A 25,252-nucleotide genomic window follows, 5' to 3' on the forward strand; every position below is an offset into this window, starting at 1 on the left:
AATTCAGTAAATACAACCAAGAACAATGAAGGTTGAAAACAAAGAAGATCAGGAACAATCTGGGACAAGCAAAATAAAAAAAAAAGCCAGTAAATAAACCGCAACAAACAACTAAAAATACAATTAAATCACTGAATATGCGACAAAACAGAAAAAGTGATTATGAAGAATACCACAGCTCTCGACATTTGTATAGGATTTCTAATCTGGCTGCACCTTTTGATAACTATCTTCATAAATATATTCTGTTCGAAGGGGTTAAAATGTATTTTGTATTAATATGTTACTCATATTGAACACAGTAATTCACCAGCAGGTTGTCTCGGTAAACACAAGATATTAGTAGAAAGGAGTTTCTGTCGGACATTTTTTTTTACAGTAAGAGCTACATATTTCAAGAAGGGTCTGGGTGTTTAGCAAGTTAAAAGAAACAGGTAGCTTTTAGCACAAAGTTAATTTATGGACTGGTTCGATTGCCTTTGGGGGTCAGGAAGGCATTCCCCCCCCCCCCCCCCCCCATCTGAGATGCATTTTTTTCTATTTCCTCTGGATCAACTAGCAGTTAGACTGATTGAACTGGGTGGACATTTGTTTTCAAATTTTATATGTATACATATTACTATGTTACAAATTGCCACTTGCTAATATTTAGCACTTGTTTTCCTATTAGACATAATACTTAAATTAGTGTATTTACCTATTGCTGTATTTATAGGTTCTCCAAGCCACCCTTGCTTTTGTTTTCCTTGGACGGCTTCAGATCAGAATACTTGCATACATGGGGCGAACTTCTTCCAGTCATCAGCAAACTGCGTGAGTCCCTACATACAGCTAACCTAATTTATACACCTTTAGCACAGATCAATAAAAACCCAGTGACGATCTAACTTTAAAAACAATGTAGGCTAAACCACACACTGCTCCATGTGTTATTTTAACTGATATTTCAAATGCATGTTACCCTGATGAAGGCCCCTCTTTGAGGTTGAAACGTGTTGTTTTTTTTGTGCTTAAGATGCAATAAAGGTTTTTCTTTTTTATACAATGGTGTGCCCTGTTACTCAATCTGCTTTTTTACTTTAACTTTATGGGAACTTACAGGTAGCCCCCTTACAGTGTGCATACAGCCTTATATATTAGATATGATATTGGTGTGCCGACCTAACCTAGCAAAGGATTTGGTGTTTGTCTAAATCCAAAAATGAATGGATTCTGCACATCTCTAGTACAGGTATGGGACCTGTTATCCAGAATGCTTGGGACCTGGGGTTTTCCAGATAAGGGATCTTTCTGTAATTTGGATCTCCATAACTTAAGTCTGCTAAAAATCATTCCAATATTGAATAAACTCAATAGGCTTAATTATATCTTAGTTGGGATCAAGTCCAAGGTACTGTTTTATTATTACAGAGAAAAAGGGAATCACTTTTTAAAAATTTGAATTATCTACTTATAATGGAGTCTATGGGAGATGGTCTTTCCATAATTCTGAACTTTCTGGTTAACAGGTTTCTGCATAATGGATCCCATACCTGTACAGGGTTTTGGGTTATTACAGAAAAAATGCCAAACCATAAAAAATACTGTTAAATAGGGCACCATGGGAAAAATTACATTACATTGTATTTCAGCATAATGGATGCTATACTTGTACCACTGTGCTATGATGATTTATTGCTTTAAATTTATAGGTCGCAGATATCTTGATTCTTTATTTTTGTTTTTGCTCATACAGGAAAATGTGGGACATATACACCAAACTTAAGGCCTGTGTATCCATCAAAAACCTTTCCTAACCATTACAGCATAGTAACAGTAAGTAATTACTCATGCGAAATATTTAAATTGCTTTGTAATACCTAACAATATTCCTTTATCTTTTTTTTTTTTTAGCGATAGACAGGATTTATAAAGCATTAGAGTTCGAGGTAACTGGTTGGAACCATGCCAATACTTTGCATAATCCATATATTTGTAAATGGGAAATTAGATATGACCTGGTATAAGCACCTACAGTATAACTGTGCAATCCCATTTAACTAATACTTAAGACAATTTGACAGGAATTGTCAGGGAAATCAAATATGGTAAAATATGGTAAATAAAAGTTAAAAAAAAAATTGGTCTCTAACCTATTACTTTGAAAAGTAGATGCCCCACTTAACACAGGCAATGTATGGTAACATAAAAATAACGTTATAAAATTCTTTAGAATAGGTCAATGTAAACTTTAGGACTCAACTGTAGCTATGCCTTGTATCTTTGCTTATTTAATGGCAATTAATTGGGAGAGAGCCCTTACATATGAATTATTATTATATATAGGGCTCATTTTGTAACACAATCAATAAATATGTAAGTATAGAGTCTATGCTCCATATGAAATAAAAGGCACTTAGTTTGCCCAGGAGCAGTAACCCATAAAGCAGCAACTAATAAAGTGTTTGTTTTTAAACAAGTGCCTAGTAAATGCTTCCTGCTGATTAGTTGCTATGGGTTACTGCTCCTAGGCAGGCTTAGTGTATTTAATTTCATAACCCCATATAAGAGAAGATCTGCCAGAATTAAGGCAGGCTGTTTTAAGTCACATGATGAACTATATGTAATATTTTCCCAGCATATAAATTCATATATCCAAATGCAACTAGACAAAAACATTGCTATTTTAAATACAATAGAATTTTTGCTATTTTCAGCATGTATTTAATTATATTGCACACTAAAATCGGTGATCTGATTTCAGGGTCTCTACCCAGAATCACATGGACTGGTTGATAATAAAATGTATGATCCAAAGAGGAATGCCCTCTTCACTCTGAGGAACACGGAAAAGTTTCATCCCTCGTGGTACCAAGGTGAACCTGTAAGTACCCTCCAGGCAGAACTCTTTATCCCGATCTGGTGTTATGTGTGATGCCCTCTTGTCCACACTAAATCTTTCCAATATCCAATACATGTATAAACAATCTGTTGATTGCCCTTATTCTTGTAACAAATGCCAAATATTTAATGCCTAATAATATGCCAATATCTGTAACAGACCAGCTGTGGTTCTTTACTCATTCAGTTATTCTTTACACAGTACTAACATGTTTTCCAACCATAGTATAACTCATTAGTGGAAAAGACAAAACAAAAAATTAGATGCCCTTGCTAATGAAAACTACCAAAATAAAGTATAAGAAGAATGACTGATACTTAGGGACAAATATGTTAAAAATTTATATTGTGTTTTTGCTGCAATTTGAGAACATCCAAGCAAATAAAATGGGCTCTTTAATGCATTTGCATTGTTTTTTTTTATTTGAGATTTAGAATTATTTTATGCAGTATATGCCATTTTGTATTCTACTTATAGGTTTAAATTAGCAGGTAAATATTATATTTACAGGTATGGATAACTGCCATGAACCAAGGTCTAAAAGCTGCAACATTTTTCTGGCCAGGATCAGATGTCCGGATTAAAGGAACCTATCCGAACATTTATAAAATATATAACAGGTAATGATGCTACATTTTGTTATCTCTTTCTTACATTTCTTAACATAACATACAGGATACTGACACTGATTTCCACATGTCATATAAAGATCAGCTGGTACTTTGACAGCCCAGTCTGACCTTGTGTAATTTCATTTGCATTACAGTTTATTCATTTTCATTTATGTTCTGCTTGTCTACAACTTGAAATTTAAATGTGACGTAAAAGCAGGTTGTGAATTTTATTATACAGGAATAGGACCTGTTATCTAGTATGTTTGGGACCTGAGGTTTTCCAAATTAGGGGTCTTTCTGTAATTTGGATCTTTGTACCATAGGTCTACTAAAAAATCATTTAAGCATTAAATCCAGTATTATGGTTTTGCCTCCAATAAGGATTAATTACTGTATATCTTAGTTAGGGTCAAGTACAAGTTACTGTTTTATTATAACAAAGAAAAAGAAAATCCTTTTTAAATACATGAATTATTTGATTAAAGGAGAAGGAAAGGCTAAGTCACTTGGGGGTACCAAAATGTTAGGCACCCCCAAGTGACTTAGATCGCTTACCTTTTACCCCGGGCTGGTGCCCCTGTACGGAGATAACAGCACCAGCCCGGGGGAAGCAGCGAGCGCTTCCTCCTTCCTTTTCGCTTGCGCGCGCATGTGCAGTAGAGTGAAAAGCCGAACTTAAACAAGAAAGTCAGCTTTTCACTCTACTGCGCATGCGCTGGCCCACGGATTTCGCCGGCAGAAGAAAAAGGAAGGAGGAAGCGCTTCCTGCAGGTACCCTGGGCTGGTGCTTTTTTCTCCTAACAGGGGCACCAGCCCGGGGTACAAGGTAAGCGATCTAAGTCACTTGGGGGTGCCTAACATTTTGGCACCCCCAAGTGACTTGGCCTTTCCTTCTCCTTTAAAATGGAGACTATGGGAGATGGTCTTCCAGTAATTGGGATCTTTCTAGATAGTGCACCCTATGCATATAAGAGCTGAAATTCTAATTTAATAAACAGAAATGGAATTTCCGCTCTTTAAATTACCAGGACCATGTTTGCTATCCCTGTTATCCTGCATTTTGCTGCAGCCAATGAATTATCAGTTGCAATGGCTAATTAGAGTTCTGCAAAAAATAATAATAAAAAAAATAAAAAATAACTATTTACAACATAACTATGTTATAAAATGCCCATTCTTAGCAAATTTTAAATTAGTCTTCATAAAATAATGTAAAGCTATAATTTTATTGGTATTCATTTTTATGACTTTTTTTTTTTTTAAGTTTTAACTTTTTTTATTGAGAATAACAAGTTGCATAACATATTTATAATGATAGAAGTTGTGTATAGTTACATCAATAAATTGTAGTGTTGTCAATCATTTATACTTCTTACGAGTCATTCTTTGGGGAAGGGGGCAAAGGGTGGGGGGGGGGGGGTTAAGGGGAGGATGTACAAGGCAGGGTCTTATTTTCTCAGAGTCCTGACTTGCCTGAAAGCTGAAAATAAACATCAAATGTGGATATAGATAAAAGAAAAATTTATGACTTATTTTTATATTTAGGCCCATCTCTATTCCAATTCCTGTCTTTCTTTTAAACCACTGCCTGTTCACTAGGTTAAATTGAAACCTAGCAACATGATAACTGCTGAAATTCCAAACTGGAGGGTTGCTAAACAAAAATTAAAATTTTTTTAAAAAAAGCAAATAATAAAAAAAGACCATTTTCAACTGTTTTAGAATAGCACCCTTTACACCATACTAAACACTGATGTAAACAACCCCTTTAACATATGACAGAAACATTTTAGAGCAGCAACATTTTAACTTCCCTTTCAAACGAGTGCAGCAGAAGAATATGTATGACACCTGTGCGTGTGTGTATGCATAGTGAAAAGTGAGCTGCTTCCTATTACTATACACAGGACTGTACATTTGATATATTATTAAAGGGATTCTAACAGTTAGCATGCCAATTATATCTAACTATGTGCAGGATTTGATTTCTTGGGGGTCATCATGTATTTATATGCACCAGGAAGTTAGAGCTTTATAATACATCATTATCAATGATCCAATTAGGGTAATGTAATAAAGAGTATAAGGTTTGCTGCTTATCTAGTATTTCCTTTTTAATTACCACATTTCTTTTTCTAAACTCCCAGTTTTCAACAATCCATGCACCTCACCTACTGGGCCTGAAGCACTAAGACGATCTGAAAAAGGGTTGTTGCACACATTTTCTTCTATGGAAGTGTACTGCAAGCTAACATCCTTAAATGTATTACTCCAAGGACCTGATATCCTGGGATTTTTAAAATTGGTGCAATATCTCCTAAATAGCGCAGACAGGAGTAATGTGCAAAAAGTTAAAGAAGTAAGGAATGTCCTTGCCCTGTAGAACTAAGCTCTTTCTGTTATAACTGCATGTGGTATAGCGCAGTGGTCCCCACTGTGCGAAGGACCGGTGGCAAGCACGAAAATTTTTCCACAGACAGGGGGGTGCGCGCATTCATTCATGCCTTTATAGGTGCGGCGCGTTCATTCACGCCTTTATACATACGGTGCTTTCGTACGAGCCTCTATATGTGTGGTACGTTGATAAGCGCCTCTAAACCCCCATGTCTTTATAGGCGCGTTGCTTTTATAAGCGCATATTCAGCATGGCCAGGAACAGAGGTGGCCCACTAGAAAGCAGCCCGCGGACCAGCGGTTGAGGACCCCTGGTATAGCTCATTTGTTCATAATGTAATGTAAAGTAATGGCTCACAATACTGTTTTTTCTGGTGGGGAAACAACGAGCCACTACCAGTCTCTGTGTGCAGTACCCAACATTAATGGCATCAGCTGGTCACTGTGCACACTGTGCATTTTATCCTCAATGCATTCAAGCGTGTCTTTTCTGTCCAAAATTAGTGTGAATACTAACAGCTGTGATACAGTATCCTGTATCCTGGGTATAGCTGCCAAATGCTTTTTTTCTGTTGCAAGTTTGCAACTTTCTTCTTATAAGTGCCTGGCATTGATATACTTAAAGGAGAAGGAAAGGCATTTTGGCATTTAATGCCAATAGATTAGAAACATCAGTGTCACCTAGAATGCTATATTTATCTTGCAGAATATGCTTTACCAAACCTAATGCTTTTTGCAGAATGCTTTACCATCCTTGAGTAAAGAGCCCTAGAAGCGTTCTCTGCTTAAGATTGCAGCTGCCGTTTTAGCTTGGTCTTCATAGCTTCCTGCTCTAGCCATTATAGCTCAGATCACACATTTCTAAGGGAGGGGGGGGGAGTTCTTAGCATTCTTGAGGGAGGGGAGAGAAGAGAAAGCTGCAGAGTGAAGGATTTTTCTGAGAGGAAGTCTTTTACTTGAAGAACATGTTTATACAAAGGAAGACAAGAAATCCTGTGTTTCTTTTGATACATGACACAGTGCAGCTTTTCTGTCAGTGCTTTTGCCTGTATTTACATAGACCTTTCTGATAAAGCTTACTTAGTTTTTACCTTTCCTTCTCCTTTAATTGGGTGGGTCAAGTTCAATTTAACTTATACTATGTTATAGAATGACCAATTCTAAGCAACTTTTTAAATGGTCTTCATTATTTATATCTTATAGTTTTTGAATTATATGCCTTTTTCTTCAAAGTCTTTGTAACTTTCAAATGGGGGTCGCTGACCCCAACAGCCAAAAACGTATGCTTTGTGACCCCAGCAACCAGATAGCTGTTATAACTCCAAACTGTAAATCTGCTGAACAGTTATTGAAATAATTAAAAATAAAAGATGAAGATTAGTTGCAAATTGTCTCAAAATATTCTACATAATACTAAAAGTTAACTCAAAGGTGAACAGTCCCTTTAACTTTGTGCCAATACTAATAAACCAGAATTGGTTTACTGGTGTGGGCACATCTTTTTGTTTGCAGATTGTTACCGACTTTATGGAATACCTGCTTGTAACACTGTCACGTTTATTTTTCTAGCACAGTCCCATTTGAAGAAAGAGTTATGTCCATCCTTCGTTGGTTGCGCTTGCCAGAACAAGAAAGGTACAAAATAGTATATGTCTATAGTATAATGTACTGTTTAACAATATTGTAAAAGTCACAACACTTTTATGCAAAACATTACATTTAATAATGGCAGTTTCCTGATACTGTGTTGTGTATTTAATATAGTATTACTTTGTACCATCAGTCTTTGTGTTAATGCCACATGATAATTAATCTGTTGCTGCTTTTGTCACTGTCCACTTAAAAAGAATCCTGTAGGGGCAGGGTCAGTGAGGCAGTGAGTTAAACAGCCAATTAGGGGAACTCATTAGTTAAATAACTTAAACAGCCAATAATGGCAGCTTGGCTTAATTTATTTATATAATTTTCCTGTTAGAGACAAGAGGGCTTATGTATGTCTACAAGTGCAGTTGTGGTTCCCACAATTTCCCCGCAGTCAGGTGCATATAAAGCCACTTTCATTAAAGGTACTTGTATCAAATTGTGTTTCTTGCACATATGTATAGTTGCACTTGGCTCCACTCAGACATTCCCGCCTTCCGTTCCAAACTGAGCACTGCTGCACCAGCAGACTACAAAAATATTCTGCACAGATGCGCCTAATTTGTGACAAAGTGCACATGTAGTTTGCATTCATTTTGTCAAATTGGATGCAGTTGCAGTAGGTGCAGTGCAGTTGCAAGAGCATATCACCCCTTTGTGACTACAATGGCACTGGAATTTTGGGAAAAACACTACATTGTGGGGGGTACGCGGACGTACATGTGCCCTTAGGTCTAAATTCATTGTAGTTGGTAGTTTTTGCTACAATAATCATTTTTTAGAAAATTAAAAATATTGTTCCAGCTTCCTAAATATACAGTAACTACACACAAAAGCAGCTAGGGTGGTGGGCCATTTCCATGTCTCATTGCATTATTTTCATGGGTAAACGGCAAACTTGCTTTTTGTATCATTTGTAATTGCATTATTCTACACAATAAAGATAACATTTAAGCTATAACTGTGGTACTTTCACCAAAGAGCTTACATGAATTTTAAGATATGAATGTGTTTAACATACATGCAGGCGTGTCTGTTGTATATTGCAGTTTTTTTAAGTTTTAGGTCTCCTGACCTACTGATCTAATTGAATTATGTGCGAAAAAGAGAGACTGTTAAATCAAGTATTGGGCAATAAACTTTTGTAGATCAGGACTTGTGGGTTAGCACAGATGAGTAGAAACAAAAATTAGCATCCTCCTGAACTGCATGTGAGCTGCATTAGGAATCCGATTTCAAATTGCATAACTGTCAATATACTGTCCCATTAGCATAGATCTATGCATTGTTCTCATGCAAAATAATTGACAAATGTGTGTCATTCTTGGTACTGTTTGATTTAGACCACACTTTTACACTCTGTATTTAGAAGAACCTGATCATTCAGGACATGGCCATGGTCCAGTCAGCAGCGCGGTAAGTAATTTTCTTTTAAACCTTCTAAGTCAGTTATATAGTATCTTATCTGTACAGGCTATGAACAAATATTTATTTTTGTAGCCAGGGCAGAGCTAGGCATTGTAGCTGATAGGCTATTGGCCATCTGAAGGTGGCCCAGAAGAAGATACGCAAGACCACCAAGGAGAGCAAAAGCAGAAGTCAGTGTGCAAAGTGCAAACAAAGGGTACACTGCACCAGTTGTTTGTACTTTGCACACTGCATTCAGAATAGTAAATGACTAATATATAAATATGATCTTGGAAAAATGTATTAAGAGGAGTCTAAAATGTCAGCCTGTTATTTTAAATATGAAGTTAATAAAAGTCAAAGTTGCATTTACTGAAAAAAGGTTCCCGGTGTTCAGCTATGTACCCTAAACACTGTTTGAATGCTTCTGGTTAGCACCCAAGCATTTCTAACATCTTTTAGAATACCTAGCAGGGTTATGCAATAAAAAGAGCAAAGGTTTGACCTGGTCTAGTTATCTATGGCAACCAATTAGCTTTTGTTTCCAAACAACTGACCAGTAAATGCCGCCTGCTTATTGAATGCTGTGGATTACTAAACTAGTAGCAAATATTGTACCTTTTATTACATTACCCCATAAACCTTTACTTGGATTTACTGGTTTTACTACCCTTTTAGGGCTCTGGCACACGGGGAGATTAGTCGCCCGCAACAAATCTCCCTGTTCGCGGGCGACTAATCTCCCTGGATTGCCATCCCACAGGCAAAAATGTAAATCGCTGGTGGGATGGCATACGCGGCGGCGCGATTTCACTGAAATCATGGAAGTTGCCTTGAGAGGAAAATTCCGCAATTTCACTGAAATCGCTCCGCCGCGTATGGCGATTTACATTTTCGCCGGTGGGATGGCACTTTGGGGAGATTAGTCGCCCGCGAACAGGAAGAATTGTTGCGGGCGACTAATCTCCCCGTGTGCCAGAGCCCTTAGGCTATTTGTCTCCCATTACAGTCTTGTACAACCACTTCTACAAAAATTCCATGGACCACAGTCATGATATATTAAAAAATGTTTTCCTTTACATTTCAAGGCATGATGCCCTAGAATTTGATTTATGGAATGTTTAAATAATATAGCTCCACGTTTCACCTTGATCACTTTGTGGTCCAATATTAATAAATGTGCCTCCTCCTTTACAGGTCATTAAAGCATTAATGGGTGTAGACAGAATTGTGGGAATGTTAATGGATGGTTTGAAGCAGATGCAACTAGATAAATGCATAAACCTTATCCTCGCATCAGATCATGGTACGTATACTTAGACTAGTGTCTGTCTCTGGATTAAAGTGCATTTATCTACATAGGGTGTACATATATTACAGTATCTGTTTTTATATAGCGCCTACACATTTCTGCAGTGCTTTACAGAGATTGCTCATCATTCACAACAGTCCCTGCCCCAGTGTAGCTTACCATCTAAGGTACCTATCACATTTACAAACACTAGGGCCATTTTTATCAGGAGACAATTAACTTGCCTTTTTGTTTATGAAGTGTGGAAGAAGACTGGAGTACTGGAGCAGATTTTAGCTGCTGATACGATCTGCCCATGTAGGGTGCTCTGACAGGCCTACTCATCTGATATCTGGCCGAAAATCGACCAGATTTCAATTGGACAGGTTTAAAAATCTCTGAGTGATGACCGCATCGACTCATTGATGCTGTTTTCTCCCTGATGGCCTGTATTCTCAATTGTTGTGACACGATCATTTGGCCCTAGAGCCAAACGATCAGATCATTCTGATATTGCCCACCTCACTATGCCATAGTGGAGAAAGATCTGTTCGTTTGGCAAACTCACCACACAAGTAGATCTTTTAGTGTATGGCCAGCTTAAGGAATGTAAAATATTATGTTTTAATCCTAACTCCAATCTATTAAAAGCACATTTTAAAGTAACATATATTGCTTTAATTTGTTAACCCCCGTATGTAAAAAAGGCAGTAAGTATGCCCCAGTGCAGTAACCCTGTAGCATCCAATGTAATGTTTGATTTTGAACAGGTGACCAGTAAATGCTACCTGATGATTGGTTGCTAAAGGTTAAGCCAAATAATTTACTTATAATATTCACTTAAATATCTGTTTAGAATGTTCCCTAAAGGTATAGTGCTATCAAAATTTGATATGGTGTACCTTAATTATCAGGTTACTTTAGACCTTATTTTGTATGTACATGAGGGGATGAATTCAGTTTATTCAAGCAATTGAATTCAGCTGAATCCTGCTAAAAAGGCTTTGATTCAGTGAATCACAAATTTTGTAATTGGTGCATCCCTAATAAATGGCAAAATTATTTGAATGACTTATTTATTGCACTGTGTAAGTATGCTATGTTTTTAAGAAAGCTGGATTTATTGTCTGATGGTCATAGTCATGGCTATGGTGTGATGACCGTGACCTTTCAGCAAGCCATGCACAGCCACTGCCTGAAACTGTTGTGCTCCCTAAGTAGGAATTTACTGCCATCTGTACTACAGTACATATGAATTCTTATGCAGCATAGGGTAGTAAGACACATTTTAGATTTAATAAAAGGTACTAAGTTAGCTGAGAGAGAAAGTGTTGTCAGTCCATCTCAGAGAGTTTGTGTTATGTAGACCTAGGAATCTAATGCTCTTGAACTGCTCAATTCTGACATCTTTGATGTCATATTGACAGTCATTTTCTAAAAATCTATGTTCATCTCTTTTGTTTTGCTGTGTTAAGAACCAGGTCATGCTTCCTGCTGTAGTTAATAATGTCATACTTGTACTTGTAATGTCATGTGTTTAGTAAAACTGGAGATAAACATCACTGGAGATGTTGCCCATAGCAACCAATCAGATTTTTGCTTTTGTTTTCTAACTTGTAGGTGAGCGTTCAAATCTAATTGTGGATTGGTTGCTATGGGCAACATCACCGGTGAAATTTGTCTCCATTGTTATTAAATACACCCCTGTCTGTCTGAATCCTGTTTCGTCGTCATTCTAAATGAGCCCACCCACTGTCATGCCATCTGCAAACGTAAAAACGTTGCCGTTATCTACAGGAGATGAATGGTCAGAAGTGTAAAGGAAAAAAGCTTGGTACTAAGATAGCATCGTTCTGGTGTGCCTGTGCTAGTAAAGATTGTAAAGGACAAGCGGTTCCACACTAAACTGTAGTGTGTTAGTAAGGAAATCTAAAATCCAGTTACAGAGGTGCTGCGACAGAAAAAGATTTGCAAGTTTGTTGATGAGTTTTGAACAGCATGTGTGTTGGGTTTCTCAAGGTGTAGTAATGCAGAGTGCAGTGCTAGGGCAATTGTGTCTTCTATAGATCTGGACGATATGCAAATTGGAGCTGGTCCAGAGAGTTGGGATTAATGGTTAATACCCTAGAGAACATGTTTATCAAGACACTTCTTAGTAACTGGTGTTAAGGCATTGGGTCTGTAGTTACTGAGGCACTCAATTTTAGGCTTCTTTGGGAAAGGTATAGTCACAGAGGTATTAAAACAATGGGGTACTTATACTTTCGGTTTCAGCTAAATGATCTGCACAGATTTGAAGAATTATTGGAGGGTCCGTCTGGACCTTAAGCTTTGCAAGGTTTGACGGTTTTAAAAGTTTTAAGAACGTCCATCTGAAGAACATACATCTTGCATTGTTGGCATACACTGACATATACGCATGTGACAAAGTTGTCTGGAATTTTCCAGCACCTTGGTAAGATTAATATTATGTATTGTGCTACTTTTTTCACAGAACCCATGGAATGCATTCTCAGACTGTGTTTTCATAGCATTTAGTTTCTTAACTGATAATTCTGCCAACAACTTAAACCATTTAGTTAATGCATTTTTGCAGCTGCTAATCCAGCTGTGGATCCAGAAGCATCCCTTGGTAGAGTATTGTAGGTTTTCTTTCCCTTACTAACACATTTCCTCTATTCCGAAAGGATGCATTTGTCTTGTGTATATTTAAGAGCTTTCTAGTGTTATCTCCATTGTTTTTTTTGTTATTATTATTATTATTATTATTATTTTATTAATCCTGTCTTTAAAAACATTTTCTACTTTACTATATCACCCCACCCCACAGTCATTTGAATAACCATTTGGATGCTGGCCATCTGCCTGTTGTCTTTTATCCATGCAGATCTTGGTTCTAGGCCACAATAGAATGAAGTAACAGGTGGTAAAATTGGCACCAGTCTGTCAGCCCACAGAGTAGCAGGAATACAGTGAGGGAAAACAGACGCAGGTGGGTGCCCAGTACCATAGAGTTGATCATGGGCACTGTTGGTGTAGAAGAAGTCTTTATAGAAAAAGAGAATAGAAGTGCCCAAGTTGTTAATTAGGTAGTTGCTATATTTCAGCATCACATTAACTTTATTTTGCTGTTGATGATGTATTGCAAGTGGAAAACTGTCTGCAATAATCAGCAAATCACTTATTTACCATCCTGCTAATTTAATTCACTACTTTTTTAGGCATGGAAGAAGCTCGCTGTGAAAATGTAGCCTTTTTATCATCATATTTGGAACCTTCTGATAGCTACCTAGTGATACCTGGTCCAGCTGCACGCCTTAGGCCTACTAAACTGCCAGATGAGTATTTCTCTTGTATGTACTACACATAAATAATTACTGCGGTTAAGTTTAAGCACAGTACATTTTTAAGCACAAAACAGTGTTCTTAGCTAGGGCAACCAGTAGTTTTATTTTAACAACCTTTAATTTGAAGTGATTAGTATTTTTTGAATTCCCTTTCTGCCCTTCTCATTGCCTTCTATTGTACATTTTCAGGAACTGCCTCTTCTTACAGCATTTCAGCAGATAACATTAGAAGTTCTGTGAGAAGGGGCAGCTGATAAAAAGCGACAGGGTAAGAAGGCAAAAAAAAGGACAGTGCAGCAATAACTTGGAAGGTTTTTTCTATTAGCAGGCTATGAGTAACAGTCTTATGTAACACTGTACTGTGCGTTTATCACCTCCTTAAATTTAAGGCCCCTAACTCCTTCTGTTCTACCCCATTGATATGTTCCTTCTGCCCATGTGATTATGTTTTTCTGCATTTAAACTTCTTTATTCTTCTTTACTTTGACTGGAGGAGATCTCTAATCAATATTTATGTGCATGCTTATATTTAAAGCTGCTTACTGGTTTTTACCAAAGAACCACTATGTACTATTATAATTTTTATACAACTTGGAATTGCTGTATTTTATTTTGCATATTTAATATTGTGCTTACATGTTACATTTTGAATAGTTTGAATTAGTCATAATTCTCTTACTATAGGTGTCTGATATCAACTGTGGCTTTTTCAGTTGACTATACAGGTATTGCCAAGAAGCTAACCGTAAGTAATTTATACAATTTTTCCCCTTTTGACATAATGTATGGATTTTTTGCATCAAGTTATTTATTCATCACAAGATTGGTCAAACTATGGCTCCTTGATACTTTCACAACATTCTAAATTAGCCAGACCTTGAGGAGAGTGACAACTGGTCCATTATTTTATTATTTGATGTAAATTACAGTTTCCAAAAACTGCAGACATTTCTGTCACACAAAATAAAAAACTTTTGTAAGATTCAGACAGCATTTTTTTTTTGTTTTTTTAATGTATTAAAATTTGTTCTCAAGCTCTGTTTTGCATTAAAATAAAAATAACAAACCCTATAAATGAATATGGCTAAAAATGCATATTTTATATACTGAACTTACTGCACTAGCCTAAAGGTTCAGCATCTTCATAAAAGTAACAATCCAGGCCTTCAAAATTGTCACAAGCTCTCTATCTTGGATTTTTTAAGGAGTGTCACTGACGCTGAACATAATGAGTGTGCTCTGGGCACCTGTTCAGAAGCTAAGATTAGGGGTAGTTGCAAATCATCAAGCAGAAAATGAGGTTTGTGTGTCATAGAAGCTGATGCTACAGGGCTGATTATTAAATACTAACTGCACTGGTTTCTATGCTGCCATTTAATGGGAATCTGAATAATTAGTAATCAGCCTTGTATTGTGTCATTTATATTCTATATAAAGTCAGTCACTAAGCTTAGGTAACTAATAGCAACACAGAGTATGTACTGTGAATCAGGAGAAAAGAAGATGGAGAGCGATTATGTGTGCTAATGTCTCAGCACTTTACCTGAGAGTGGCTGTACAGAAGGACAAAACTAAAAAAAAAAATATATATTAAACTAAATCCAGAACGGCTAATAAAATTTATATAGCAGTGGTTACTATACTGTGGGGATGTCCCACCTAGATACTCCTGAAAGGCCAGCTTGAAAGTTAATTAAGGTAAGATTTGGGGTGAACCCTAATTTACTGTTTTAGATCTGAACCCAATACATCTGAAAACCATTAGTCTAGAGCAGGGGTCTCCAACCTTTCTTACTCGTGAGCCACAGTCAAATTTAAAAGGACTTGGGGAGCAACACAAGCACCATAAAAGTTCATGGAGGTGCCAAATAAGGGCTAAGATTGGCTATTAGGCAGCCTCTATGCACACTATCAGCTTACAGGAGATCTTGTTTGGTAGTACCTCTTGTTTCCATGCAACTAAAACTTGCCCCCAGTCAGGAATTACAAAATATGCACCTGCTTTGGGGGCACTGGGAGCAACATCCAAGGGGTTAGTGAGCAACATGGTGCCCCCGAGCCACTGGTTGGGGATCACTGGTCTAGAGGGTAGGAAAACTTAAAGGAACAGTTACACCAAACATTTAAAGTAATTAAAATGTAGTGTACTGTTACCCTGCTCTGGTAAAAGTTGTGTGTTTGTTGCAGAAAGACTACTATAGTTTAATATAAATAAGCTGCTGTGTAGCCAAGGGGGCAGCCATTTAGGGCTCTGGCACACGAGGGAGATTAGTCGTCCACGAGAAATCTCCCTTGTTGCGGGCGACTAATCTTCCCAATATGACATCCCACTGGCGAAAATGTAAATCAACGGTGGGATGGCATACGCGGCAACGCGATTTGCAGAAATCACCGAAGTTGCCTTGAGAGGCAACTTCGATGATCGCGCTGCCGCGTATGCCATCCCACAAACTATTTACATTTTCGCCAGTGGGATGTCATATCGGGGAGATTAGTCACCCGCAACAAGGGAGATTTGTTGCGGGCGACTAATCTCCCTCGTGTGCCAGAGCCCTAAAGGTCCCCATACTTCATAAGATCCGCTTGTTTGGCGATGTCGCCAAGCGAGCAGATCTTCTCCCGATATCCTCCACCTACGAGTGGGCGATATCAGGAGAATACAGGGTAATTAGATTGTTTGGCCGTGGGGCCAAACAATCGAATTATAACGGCGGGTATAGGAAAAGTCGGTCCGGGGACGGCATCAACAAGCCGGTGCGGTCCCCGATCTGACTAGATTTTCTAACTTGCCCGATCGAGATCTGGCCGATTTCAGGCCAGATATCGGTCGGGAGTGCCCATACATGGGCACGTGTATGGGGACCTTTAAGGTGTAAAAAGGAAAAAGCGACAGGGTACATAATAGATAAGATAAAACACCATTGTATTCTACAGAAGTTATCTCTTATCTGCTAAGTATCTGTGTCTTTTCTCCTTTAGCTAACTGCCCCCATGGCTACAAAGCTGTTTCTGTTGCCCTGCACTGGTAAAAATTGTGTGCTTCAGAAACACCGCTGTAGTTAACATAAACATGAAGCTGTGTAGCCATGGGGGCAACTATTCAAGCTGACAGAGGAGAAAAGGCACTTTTTTACATAGAAGATAACAGACTATATATATCAATGCTGTACAACTGGAGCTTGGATATTTATGGCCCTTGGTCTGCTCATAGGTTTCATACACTTTAATGAAGGATGTCATAATTTTTATTTAATGCAGCCCTCGAATTTGCTATATATGAAATAATTGAGCCACTACATGTAATAAGCTGGGCAGCACTGATCTATAGAATGAAATATATAGAATAGAATAGGTTTTTAGACAGAAAAATAAACAAGGGTCAAATGCCAATCATGGCTCTCTAAAGGACTACAAACTGAAAATGTTTCTCATATAAAATAGGACATTTGATGCCCTTGCGGGCTGCAAGGGACAAACAGATAAGGTACAGGATAATGTGGATCATAGTGACTTGATATAAATAAGTTACTGAAGTGTGAACTAATTGGAATTCCATGTGATTAACGGGCCCAGTGTCTCTACAGATGTTGGTATTTCTGGCTGGGTGCAGGCAGTTCTTAATCTATATAATTTGCCATAAATCCAAGGCCCAGGTTCAGTCCCTTCTCCAGAGAGTTGAGTTTTCATTAATTTGTACTCCCATACCTTCCTTTCATTCTCTGTTTTAAAGTTTCCCTTAAAGGACCAAGATTCTTAAATTGTTTATGGAGTGGTGAGGGCTGTTAAAATGGTTCCCTACTGGTGTCCAGTTTTTTATTTGTTATAGTAAAGTGGTGGTGTGTATTTATCTTTCTCAGGCTTTGACCAGTCTCTCCTATATACAGTCCTCCTGTTAGGCATCTAGTGCACTGTATTAAGTACACCACGTTGGAAGAACAGTTGTACTGGCCATGGATGCTGTATTCCTCTGTGTCTGGAATCTGTATTTTGTCTGAATTACAGACGTGTGGGCAGGTTTTGCATTGTTTTTTCCCACAGGGACAGGTTCCATTTTTGTTGGGTTGTGTTAAGGCACTTCTTGTTATTAGTCTTTTTAGGCTTGGGGGCTGCCTGAATGCTAGAAGTGGTGGGTCTGGGAATATGTTTTGGAGCCTCTCATCCTTATGGAGTGTGCACTGTAGATCCCTAGCTATTTTTCTGAGGGTCTTTAGTTGGGGATTGTATGTGACCACTAGAGGAACTCGATTTGTTTCTGTTTTTTGTTTATATTGCAGAAGTTGGCTTCTGGGAATCCTGGTGGCTGTATAGATGTTTTGATTCACAATCCTTGGGTTGTAGCCCCTGTTAATGAAGTCTGCTTTGCGTGTTTTTAGGTGGTGGTCCCTTTCAGTAGAGTTAGAACATATCCGGTTATGTCGTAGAGCCTGGCTGTAGATGGAGTGTTTGGTGTGGTCAGGGTGAAAGCTATCATACATTAGATAAGATGGTTTATCCGTTGGCTTTCGATTTATGGTGGTTTGTAAACTATTCTCTCTGATATGAATGGTTGTATCTAAAAAGTGAATGTGAGTAGGGAGTACTTCAGTTTTAAATTGATAGTTATGTGAAAGTCATTAAATTGTTTGTGAAATTGGATGAGTTCTTGTTCAGTACCAGTCCAGATTTTAAATATGTCATCTGTGTAGCGCAGGTACGTCAGAGGCTTGGTGTTACAGGTGGAGAGAAAGTCCTCTTCTAGTTTTACCATGAAAAGATTGGCATATTGGGCTGGAAAGCATGTACCCATACTGGTTCCCATCTTCTGTAGATATATTTCCTGCTCGAATAGGAAGTTATTGTCAAGGTAAACTCAATCAGTTGTGTAACTGCATGAGATGGTAGGCCCTCCTTTTCCAGAAGTTCTTTGCAGGCGGCTATACCATCTGTATGTGGAATGTTTGCCAACAAGGTGCCCTTGGGAGTGGCCCTATACCTGCAAGTTTGTTAAGCAGATAAGTTGTGTCTTGTAATAGCTTGTTGTACCCCTTACAACAGGTTTCAAGATCTGCTCGACCCAGCCTGATATGCCCTCTGTCAGAGTGCCAATCCCAGATACTACAGGCCGTCCAGGGTTACCTTCTTTGTGTATTTTAGGAAGCATATAGAAAGTTCCCATTTTGGGAGTCTCTGGTATTAAATCAAACAGATCTGATTGTGTGCCTGGGAGCGTCTTGATTAAGTTTCTGAGTTCTTTCTTATAGGCCACTGTGGGGTCAGTATCTAGTTTAGTATAGTAGTATCTAGTTTAGTAAATGACTTTGTTAACACCTTCCACACAGATATTCCTTTTTTCCGGTTATTTGATCTATGAGCTGAATGTTGTAAATATATCAGAGAGCACCACAGCTTCATTGTAATCAGCTTGAAAAAGGAACTTTTGTTATTTTTTATTTCAAAAGGGTTACTCTGTGACATTTTTCTGTAGCAGTTAACTGAAGTTTCAGTCCTAGATGGTTGTACTTGTCCTTTGTCAAAGAAATACTTTTTGTGCAGTAAAATCCATATTAAATATGATCAACTTGGATATATTTGCTTTATGTTTACAATTCATTTTCCTAATATTTTTTGTCCCTTCAGTGCCGAGAGCCTAATCAGCATTTCAAAGCATATTTCAAACAGAATTTGCCAAAACGCTTTCACTTTGCCAAGAATGACAGAATTGAACTTCTCAATTTTTACACTGACCCCAAATGGCAAGTTGCCAAGTAAGTAATTTAGAGAATATTTCTTGCTACTTTCTTTGCTGCCTAAATATTTAAATTCCTCAGCTTCTCATTAGATGTAGTTTGCAACTCCCTTGCATCAGTGGTGGCACAATAACTTCCAATTCCCAGGGCAGGAGATAGAGAAGACCTCCAGCTGTTAATTAAGGGCTTCTGAATACCATGCAGGCTGCATGCCCCTTGAAAGTACTTTTGCAAGCCTTAGCACTTCTGCATTGCACCCCCTTGGAGTGTAAATTACCCCTTAGGTGGTTAATTTAAAAAATCACTTTTGCAAAACAATACCACTTTTGCAAAACAATACCTTTAACACTACATTTCATATGCATTAAATTCTTATTCCAATATAAATTTCAAGTTCTTTGCTTAGGTTTACATTGAGTAATATTTATATTTAAGCCAACAAGTAAAATACCTGTACAGTGCTTATTAAGTTTTTCCATGGCCCAGTGCAGTTTTCTATGAACAGTAGCACCAGTCCAGGAAAAATTATTTATTTTACGGTCTTTAAATATCATTTTAATGTTTGGTATAGTGGCTTTTATAGTTAAAAAAATGTACCCCGAACAATGTAGGTCTCTATAAAATATATTGCTTGAACCCGTTCATATGTAAAACCATGTTTCATCTAAATAAACCATTTTTATATAAATATACTTTTTTTAGTAGTATGGGCCATTGGTTAAACCTAAATAGAAAATTGCCATTTTAAGAATGAAGGGCCGCCCCCTGGGATCATAGGATTCACGGTGCACACAAACAAACCAGGGCACACATGCATCAACCAAATAATGGACAGATCTTTGTCTTTTGCTTCCACACTTGTTACAGTAAAGCTGGCCATACACGCACCGATAATATTGTACGAAACCTCGTTTCGTACGATATTCGGTGCGTGTATGGCATGTCGGCGAGTCGACCGGACCGGTTAAAAAAGTTTTGATTGGGCGCCATAGAAGGCGCCTGACCAAAATGTGCCGTCAGGGCTGAATCGGCAGAAGGAGGTAGAAATCCCATTGTTTCTACCTCCTTATCTGCCTGTTTCAGCCCTGAATGGTGTGTGGCGGATCTGACAATGTTTAGTGCGACCGATGGTCGCACGAAAGATCGTCAGATCGCCACGTGTGTGGCCACCTTTAGAGCTGCATTTTTTATGGTCCGGTGATCTGTTGGGGAGCACACAGACCATCACAATATGGTGGCTCAAGAGAAAAGATGTAAAAGGGCAATATTTACTGATATATATATTTCCGTTTGGCGAAATTCTTTAATAGGTCACTTAACATAATATAAACTAAACTATCTGTTGTTAAGTATTCATTTTGGGGGTATAGTTTTCCTTTAAGTATTGTATTCCTAACTGTAGGTTTAGTATATGTACTAGGGGTTTTTGTTGATCTAATTCCAGGCAGTGTCATTCTGTGGCTACTAAAGCAAATAAAGTGCTGTCTTGTATAAAAAAGGGCATTGACTCAAGGGATGAGAACATAATTTTGCCCCTTTATAGGTCCCTGGTAAGGCCTCACCTTGAGTATGCAGTGCAGTTTTGGGCTCCAGTCCTTAAGAAGGATATTAATGAGCTGGAGAGAGTGCAGAGACGTGCAACTAAACTGGTTAAGGGGATGGAAGATTTAAACTATGAGGTTAGACTGTCGAGGTTGGGGTTGTCTTCTCTGGAAAAGAGGCGCTTGCGAGGGGACATGATTACTCTGTACAAGTACATTAGAGGGGATTATAGGCAGTTGGGGGATGTTCTTTTTTCCCATAAAAACAATCAACGCACCAGAGGTCACCCCTTTAGATTAGAGGAACGGAGCTTCCATTTGAAGCAGCGTAGGTGGTTTTTCACGGTGAGGGCAGTGAGGTTATGGAATGCCCTTCCTAGTGATGTGGTAATGGCAGATTCTGTTAATGCCTTTAAGAGGGGCCTGGATGAGTTCTTGATCAATCAGAATATCCAAGGCTATTGTGATACTAATATCTACAGTTAGTACTAGTGGTTGTATTTATAGTTTATGTATGTGAGTGTATAGATTGGTAGGTGTGGGTTAGGTGTGCTGGGTTTACTTGGATGGGTTGAACTTGATGGACACAGGTCTTTTTTCAACCCTATGTAACTATGTAACTATGTCTTTTGCTTACCACCCTTTTTAATATGTCAGGACATCCTGACAAGTAATTCAATGCATGTTATAGTTCAGCAACAACTTAACAAGGCTTTTAAAGGAGAAGGAAAGGCTAATAAAGAGTTAATCTCAAGCTGCAGACATACCTTCAGTTCTCTCAATAGTGCCCTTAAGTCTCCCCATACTTCTCCTGTTCAGATGATCAGAAGCCTCATAGGAAAAAAAAGCTGAGCTCTGTAAAGAAAGTTCCCAAAATGCCAAGACCAGTGTACATGCTCAGTTTGTAAGACTATGAGGAAGCTTCTTGCTGATTGGCTCAGATCCACATTCCTAAGGGGGGGGGGTGAGTTCTTAGCATTCTTGAGGAAGGGGGGAGCAGGAGAGGGGAGAGAGCTGCATGTCTCTGGCACAGGGAAATAGAGACAACAAATCTTTGGACAGAGAAGTCAGTGCAGCGTTTCTGTGAGTGCTTATGGATGTATTTACATAGACCTTTCTGATAAAGCGTACTTAGTCTTTACCTATTACAGGTGTCACCAGAAGTTTTATGATAAACTTTGTTTTTAGTTATCAGTTACTGCTTTTGCACAAAGGCCTTCTTATTTCATTTAATAAGCTTTCAACTGAAATTTGCAGGACAAGAAGTGATGCCAAAACTTGTGTTGGTGGATTCCATGGGTCTGATAACAGATTTGAAAGTATGCAGGTAAGCTTTAAATGGTAAATGTGTTTAATTTGCTGGTATGTATAATGTTCCTTAAGGGGGTGCGAAATTTCTATTTACAGTAAAAACATAGTCATTGAAATAAAGAAAAAATGTTTAAATTGCTCAGTGAATTTCTGTCTTAATTTGAGTGTTTGAGGCCCCTGTTTTTACCAGGAATCATGCTGTTTTATAACATTCACATTCTGTAGCAGAGTACTTGTCTGTCTATTTTGTATGTGCAAATTTTTTATTTTTCTTATATGCAGAAAATGTATTTTTGGTGAATCTCAGCTTTGAGTTAACCAAGAGATCAAATTAGTTTATAGACCTAAAACCGAGTGGAAAGAACACTATTGCTGTATAAAGGTAGCATTATTATTGATACAATAATCACTTGACGACTTAAGTCTTGATGTCCTTATTTGTAATTGTTCTGTTTATTTCCAGGCACTTTTTATTGGTTTCGGGCCAGGATTCAAGTTTAAGACAGAAGTTGAACTATTTGAAAACATAGAAATCTATAATTTAATGTGTGGTAAGATTTCACTCTTATACAATTTGCCAGATGCTTTATTATCACAGGCATTCTCAAGTAGAAATCTTTTCTTGTTCTTATTACAGACTTGTTAGAAATTGTGCCTGCAAACAATAATGGAACCCATGGCAGTCTAAATCATTTACTAAGAGAACCTTTTTATGTGCCATCCTTGCCTCAGGAAATAAGTGATCCATTTCAGTGCTCCGTAATCCAGGGGGCGAAGACTAACAGCCTAGGCTGCTCTTGTGATTTAGCAGTAAGTAAGATAAAGTTTGTTGGGTAGGGAATGCCTATTAAAAATGGTGTTTACAGGATGTGGCCAACTTTTTCTTTGTAATAATGGCTCAAGTTTTTACTCCCTCTTATGACTATTGCTTTATTTGATATAGCAGAGACTAACAAAGCAGCCCTTTGGATAAAAAGGCCATAAAGCTTTATCCGATATAGCAGAGACTAACAAAGCAGCCCTTTGGATAAAAAGGCCATAAAGCTTTATCCATAAAGGATGGCAACCCTATGTGCAAATTTATTGGAAATATTTAATTAGCTTATGATATTAATTTTAAATATACAAATATGGGATGTATTATCTGGAATGCTCTGGACCTTCGGTTTACCAGCTAAGTGGGCTTTCCATAATTTAGAGCACCATTTTAAAGCTTAGTTGCCATCCAATACAAGGTACTGTGCTACTGTTACAGAGAAAAAGGAAATCATTAAAGACGATGTTCACCTTCCGACAAGTCTGAAAATGAACTGTTAGCCTTAAAAACGTGGGATGCGGGAATTCATGGGGAACCACAACAAATTAAATGTAGCAGTAAACCTTTTATGCTGTCTGTAGCAAGCAATGAAAAGTGGAAGTACACAATTTGTTTGGAACTGCACATAGGCTGAATTTGGAAGAAAACCACAGCTTACTTGCTTTACTTACTGTACTTTTAATATATGCTGAAGTTTTCAATTATTGTATACTGAAAAACGACATACTGTATATTGCATTCTCATATGTATCCTTTTTATTTCTATTCAGAACTTGACTGCTTTTGGATCAGAACACCAGATGACCCTTACTCCTCAGCAAGGTAAATCTTATTATAATGTCATTGGTAAATATACACCATTATTGGGATATCTATCCAGATACAAATTAATTTGCATACTGTTATATACAAACCCCCATATGTTATAAAACGCACAAAGTTAGCCCAGGAGCACCTTTGTTTCTCATATTTTATAAATCCCATACTATTATAACTGTTAAAGGACATGTAAGCCCTACATTTTTTTAGCATGTATATAAACTTGGCACATCATCCCCACCCACACCGAATCATTTGTCCTGCATACAGTATATCCCCTCTGTTTGCCAGAACCATCACATTTTCCTAAAACACTATTCACCTGACGGGAATTTTCATATCTTCAGTGACATTTACATCTGCAAACAGTTTTTGTGCGCTGTAAAGTTCATGCAATGAAGAAAAGAGAGAAACCGCTTTTTAGTTGCAATTATTTTGCAGAAATACTTTTTTTTCTATTATTTGGGGGACATCTATTTTTAATACATTCATCCCCTAATATAAACAGAATTCTTCTTTCATCAGTACCCATGTCAGGCACCAATATCAAGTTAAGGTTTGCTTTGGTTAATAGAGAGTAATTATAAGCAATATTATTGTTTTCAGGGGTAGGTAAGACTTTCCTATTCTAATTATTGTGACATCTTCTTTCTAGAATCTGACACAAAGAAACAGAACTTGCCCTTTGGAAGGCCTGTAGTTGTACAGAACAGCAGTTACTGCATATTATACCATGAGCAATATGTCAGTGGTTACAGTTATCATACCAGCATGCCTTTGTGGACATCCTACACAGTTAGAAAAAATGCAAGTATTCAGGTATTTTCTTCAGTTTATTTAAAACATATTCTGGGCATTTTTCATTACAAATAAAAGTACTCTTATTGCCATCACATTTTAAAGGCATTTACTGTATTAAGCATGACAATATTCCTGAATTATGTGTCCAGTCATTAGTCGCTAATATTAAAAATATATCATGGACTTAAAATTTTTAGGATTCAGATTTATTGTTGGGGGGAAGAAATTTTACTTGCTGTTTAGCAATGATCTAGTTTACTTGGCAGTAAGAAGTTTTCCTGGTAAGTTTAGACAAAGGGTTGACATGTAGTAGTATTATATGAAGTAACTGTGTCTTCAAGTTCAAATCGTTCTTTACCTTCCATATATAACTATGGGGTGATGTAATTAAAGACACAAAGTTTGCCCTGGTGCAGTAAACCATAGCAACAGCAGGTAACATTTTACTGGGCACCTATTTAAAAGCAAGCATCTAATTATTTGCTATGAGTTTAACCTATTTATTCAGCCACAGAAAGTATTACTGAATTAATGGGTGTGTTAATGTCAAACAAGGCATGTTGGGAGTTTACATATCACGTTAAAACATTTTTGGGAAAATATGACCTGTGCAAGTTATTTTTTTTTTTTTACATATGCCTCTTCTGCTTTCTTTGTGGGTA

General features: G+C 37.7%; 1 protein-coding gene across 1 annotated transcript in view; it reads left to right on the forward strand.

Moving 5' to 3' along the window:
* The window catches only part of enpp1 (ectonucleotide pyrophosphatase/phosphodiesterase 1), a 69,734-nt gene that overhangs the window by 28,783 nt on the left and 15,699 nt on the right, over positions 1–25,252 (forward strand). The window contains exons 6-20 of the mRNA XM_031902489.1: positions 716–813; positions 1,736–1,815; positions 2,744–2,863; positions 3,392–3,501; positions 7,459–7,524; positions 8,874–8,946; positions 10,135–10,243; positions 13,450–13,581; positions 14,289–14,320; positions 19,192–19,319; positions 22,100–22,169; positions 22,617–22,704; positions 22,791–22,963; positions 23,741–23,792; positions 24,445–24,608. Of these exons, the coding sequence (XP_031758349.1) occupies positions 716–813; positions 1,736–1,815; positions 2,744–2,863; positions 3,392–3,501; positions 7,459–7,524; positions 8,874–8,946; positions 10,135–10,243; positions 13,450–13,581; positions 14,289–14,320; positions 19,192–19,319; positions 22,100–22,169; positions 22,617–22,704; positions 22,791–22,963; positions 23,741–23,792; positions 24,445–24,608 (1,495 nt within the window). The remainder of the gene's footprint in view (positions 1–715; positions 814–1,735; positions 1,816–2,743; positions 2,864–3,391; positions 3,502–7,458; positions 7,525–8,873; positions 8,947–10,134; positions 10,244–13,449; positions 13,582–14,288; positions 14,321–19,191; positions 19,320–22,099; positions 22,170–22,616; positions 22,705–22,790; positions 22,964–23,740; positions 23,793–24,444; positions 24,609–25,252) is intronic.

This window comes from Xenopus tropicalis, chromosome 5 (assembly GCF_000004195.4).
Source record: "Xenopus tropicalis strain Nigerian chromosome 5, UCB_Xtro_10.0, whole genome shotgun sequence".
Taxonomy (NCBI): Eukaryota; Metazoa; Chordata; class Amphibia; order Anura; family Pipidae; genus Xenopus; species Xenopus tropicalis.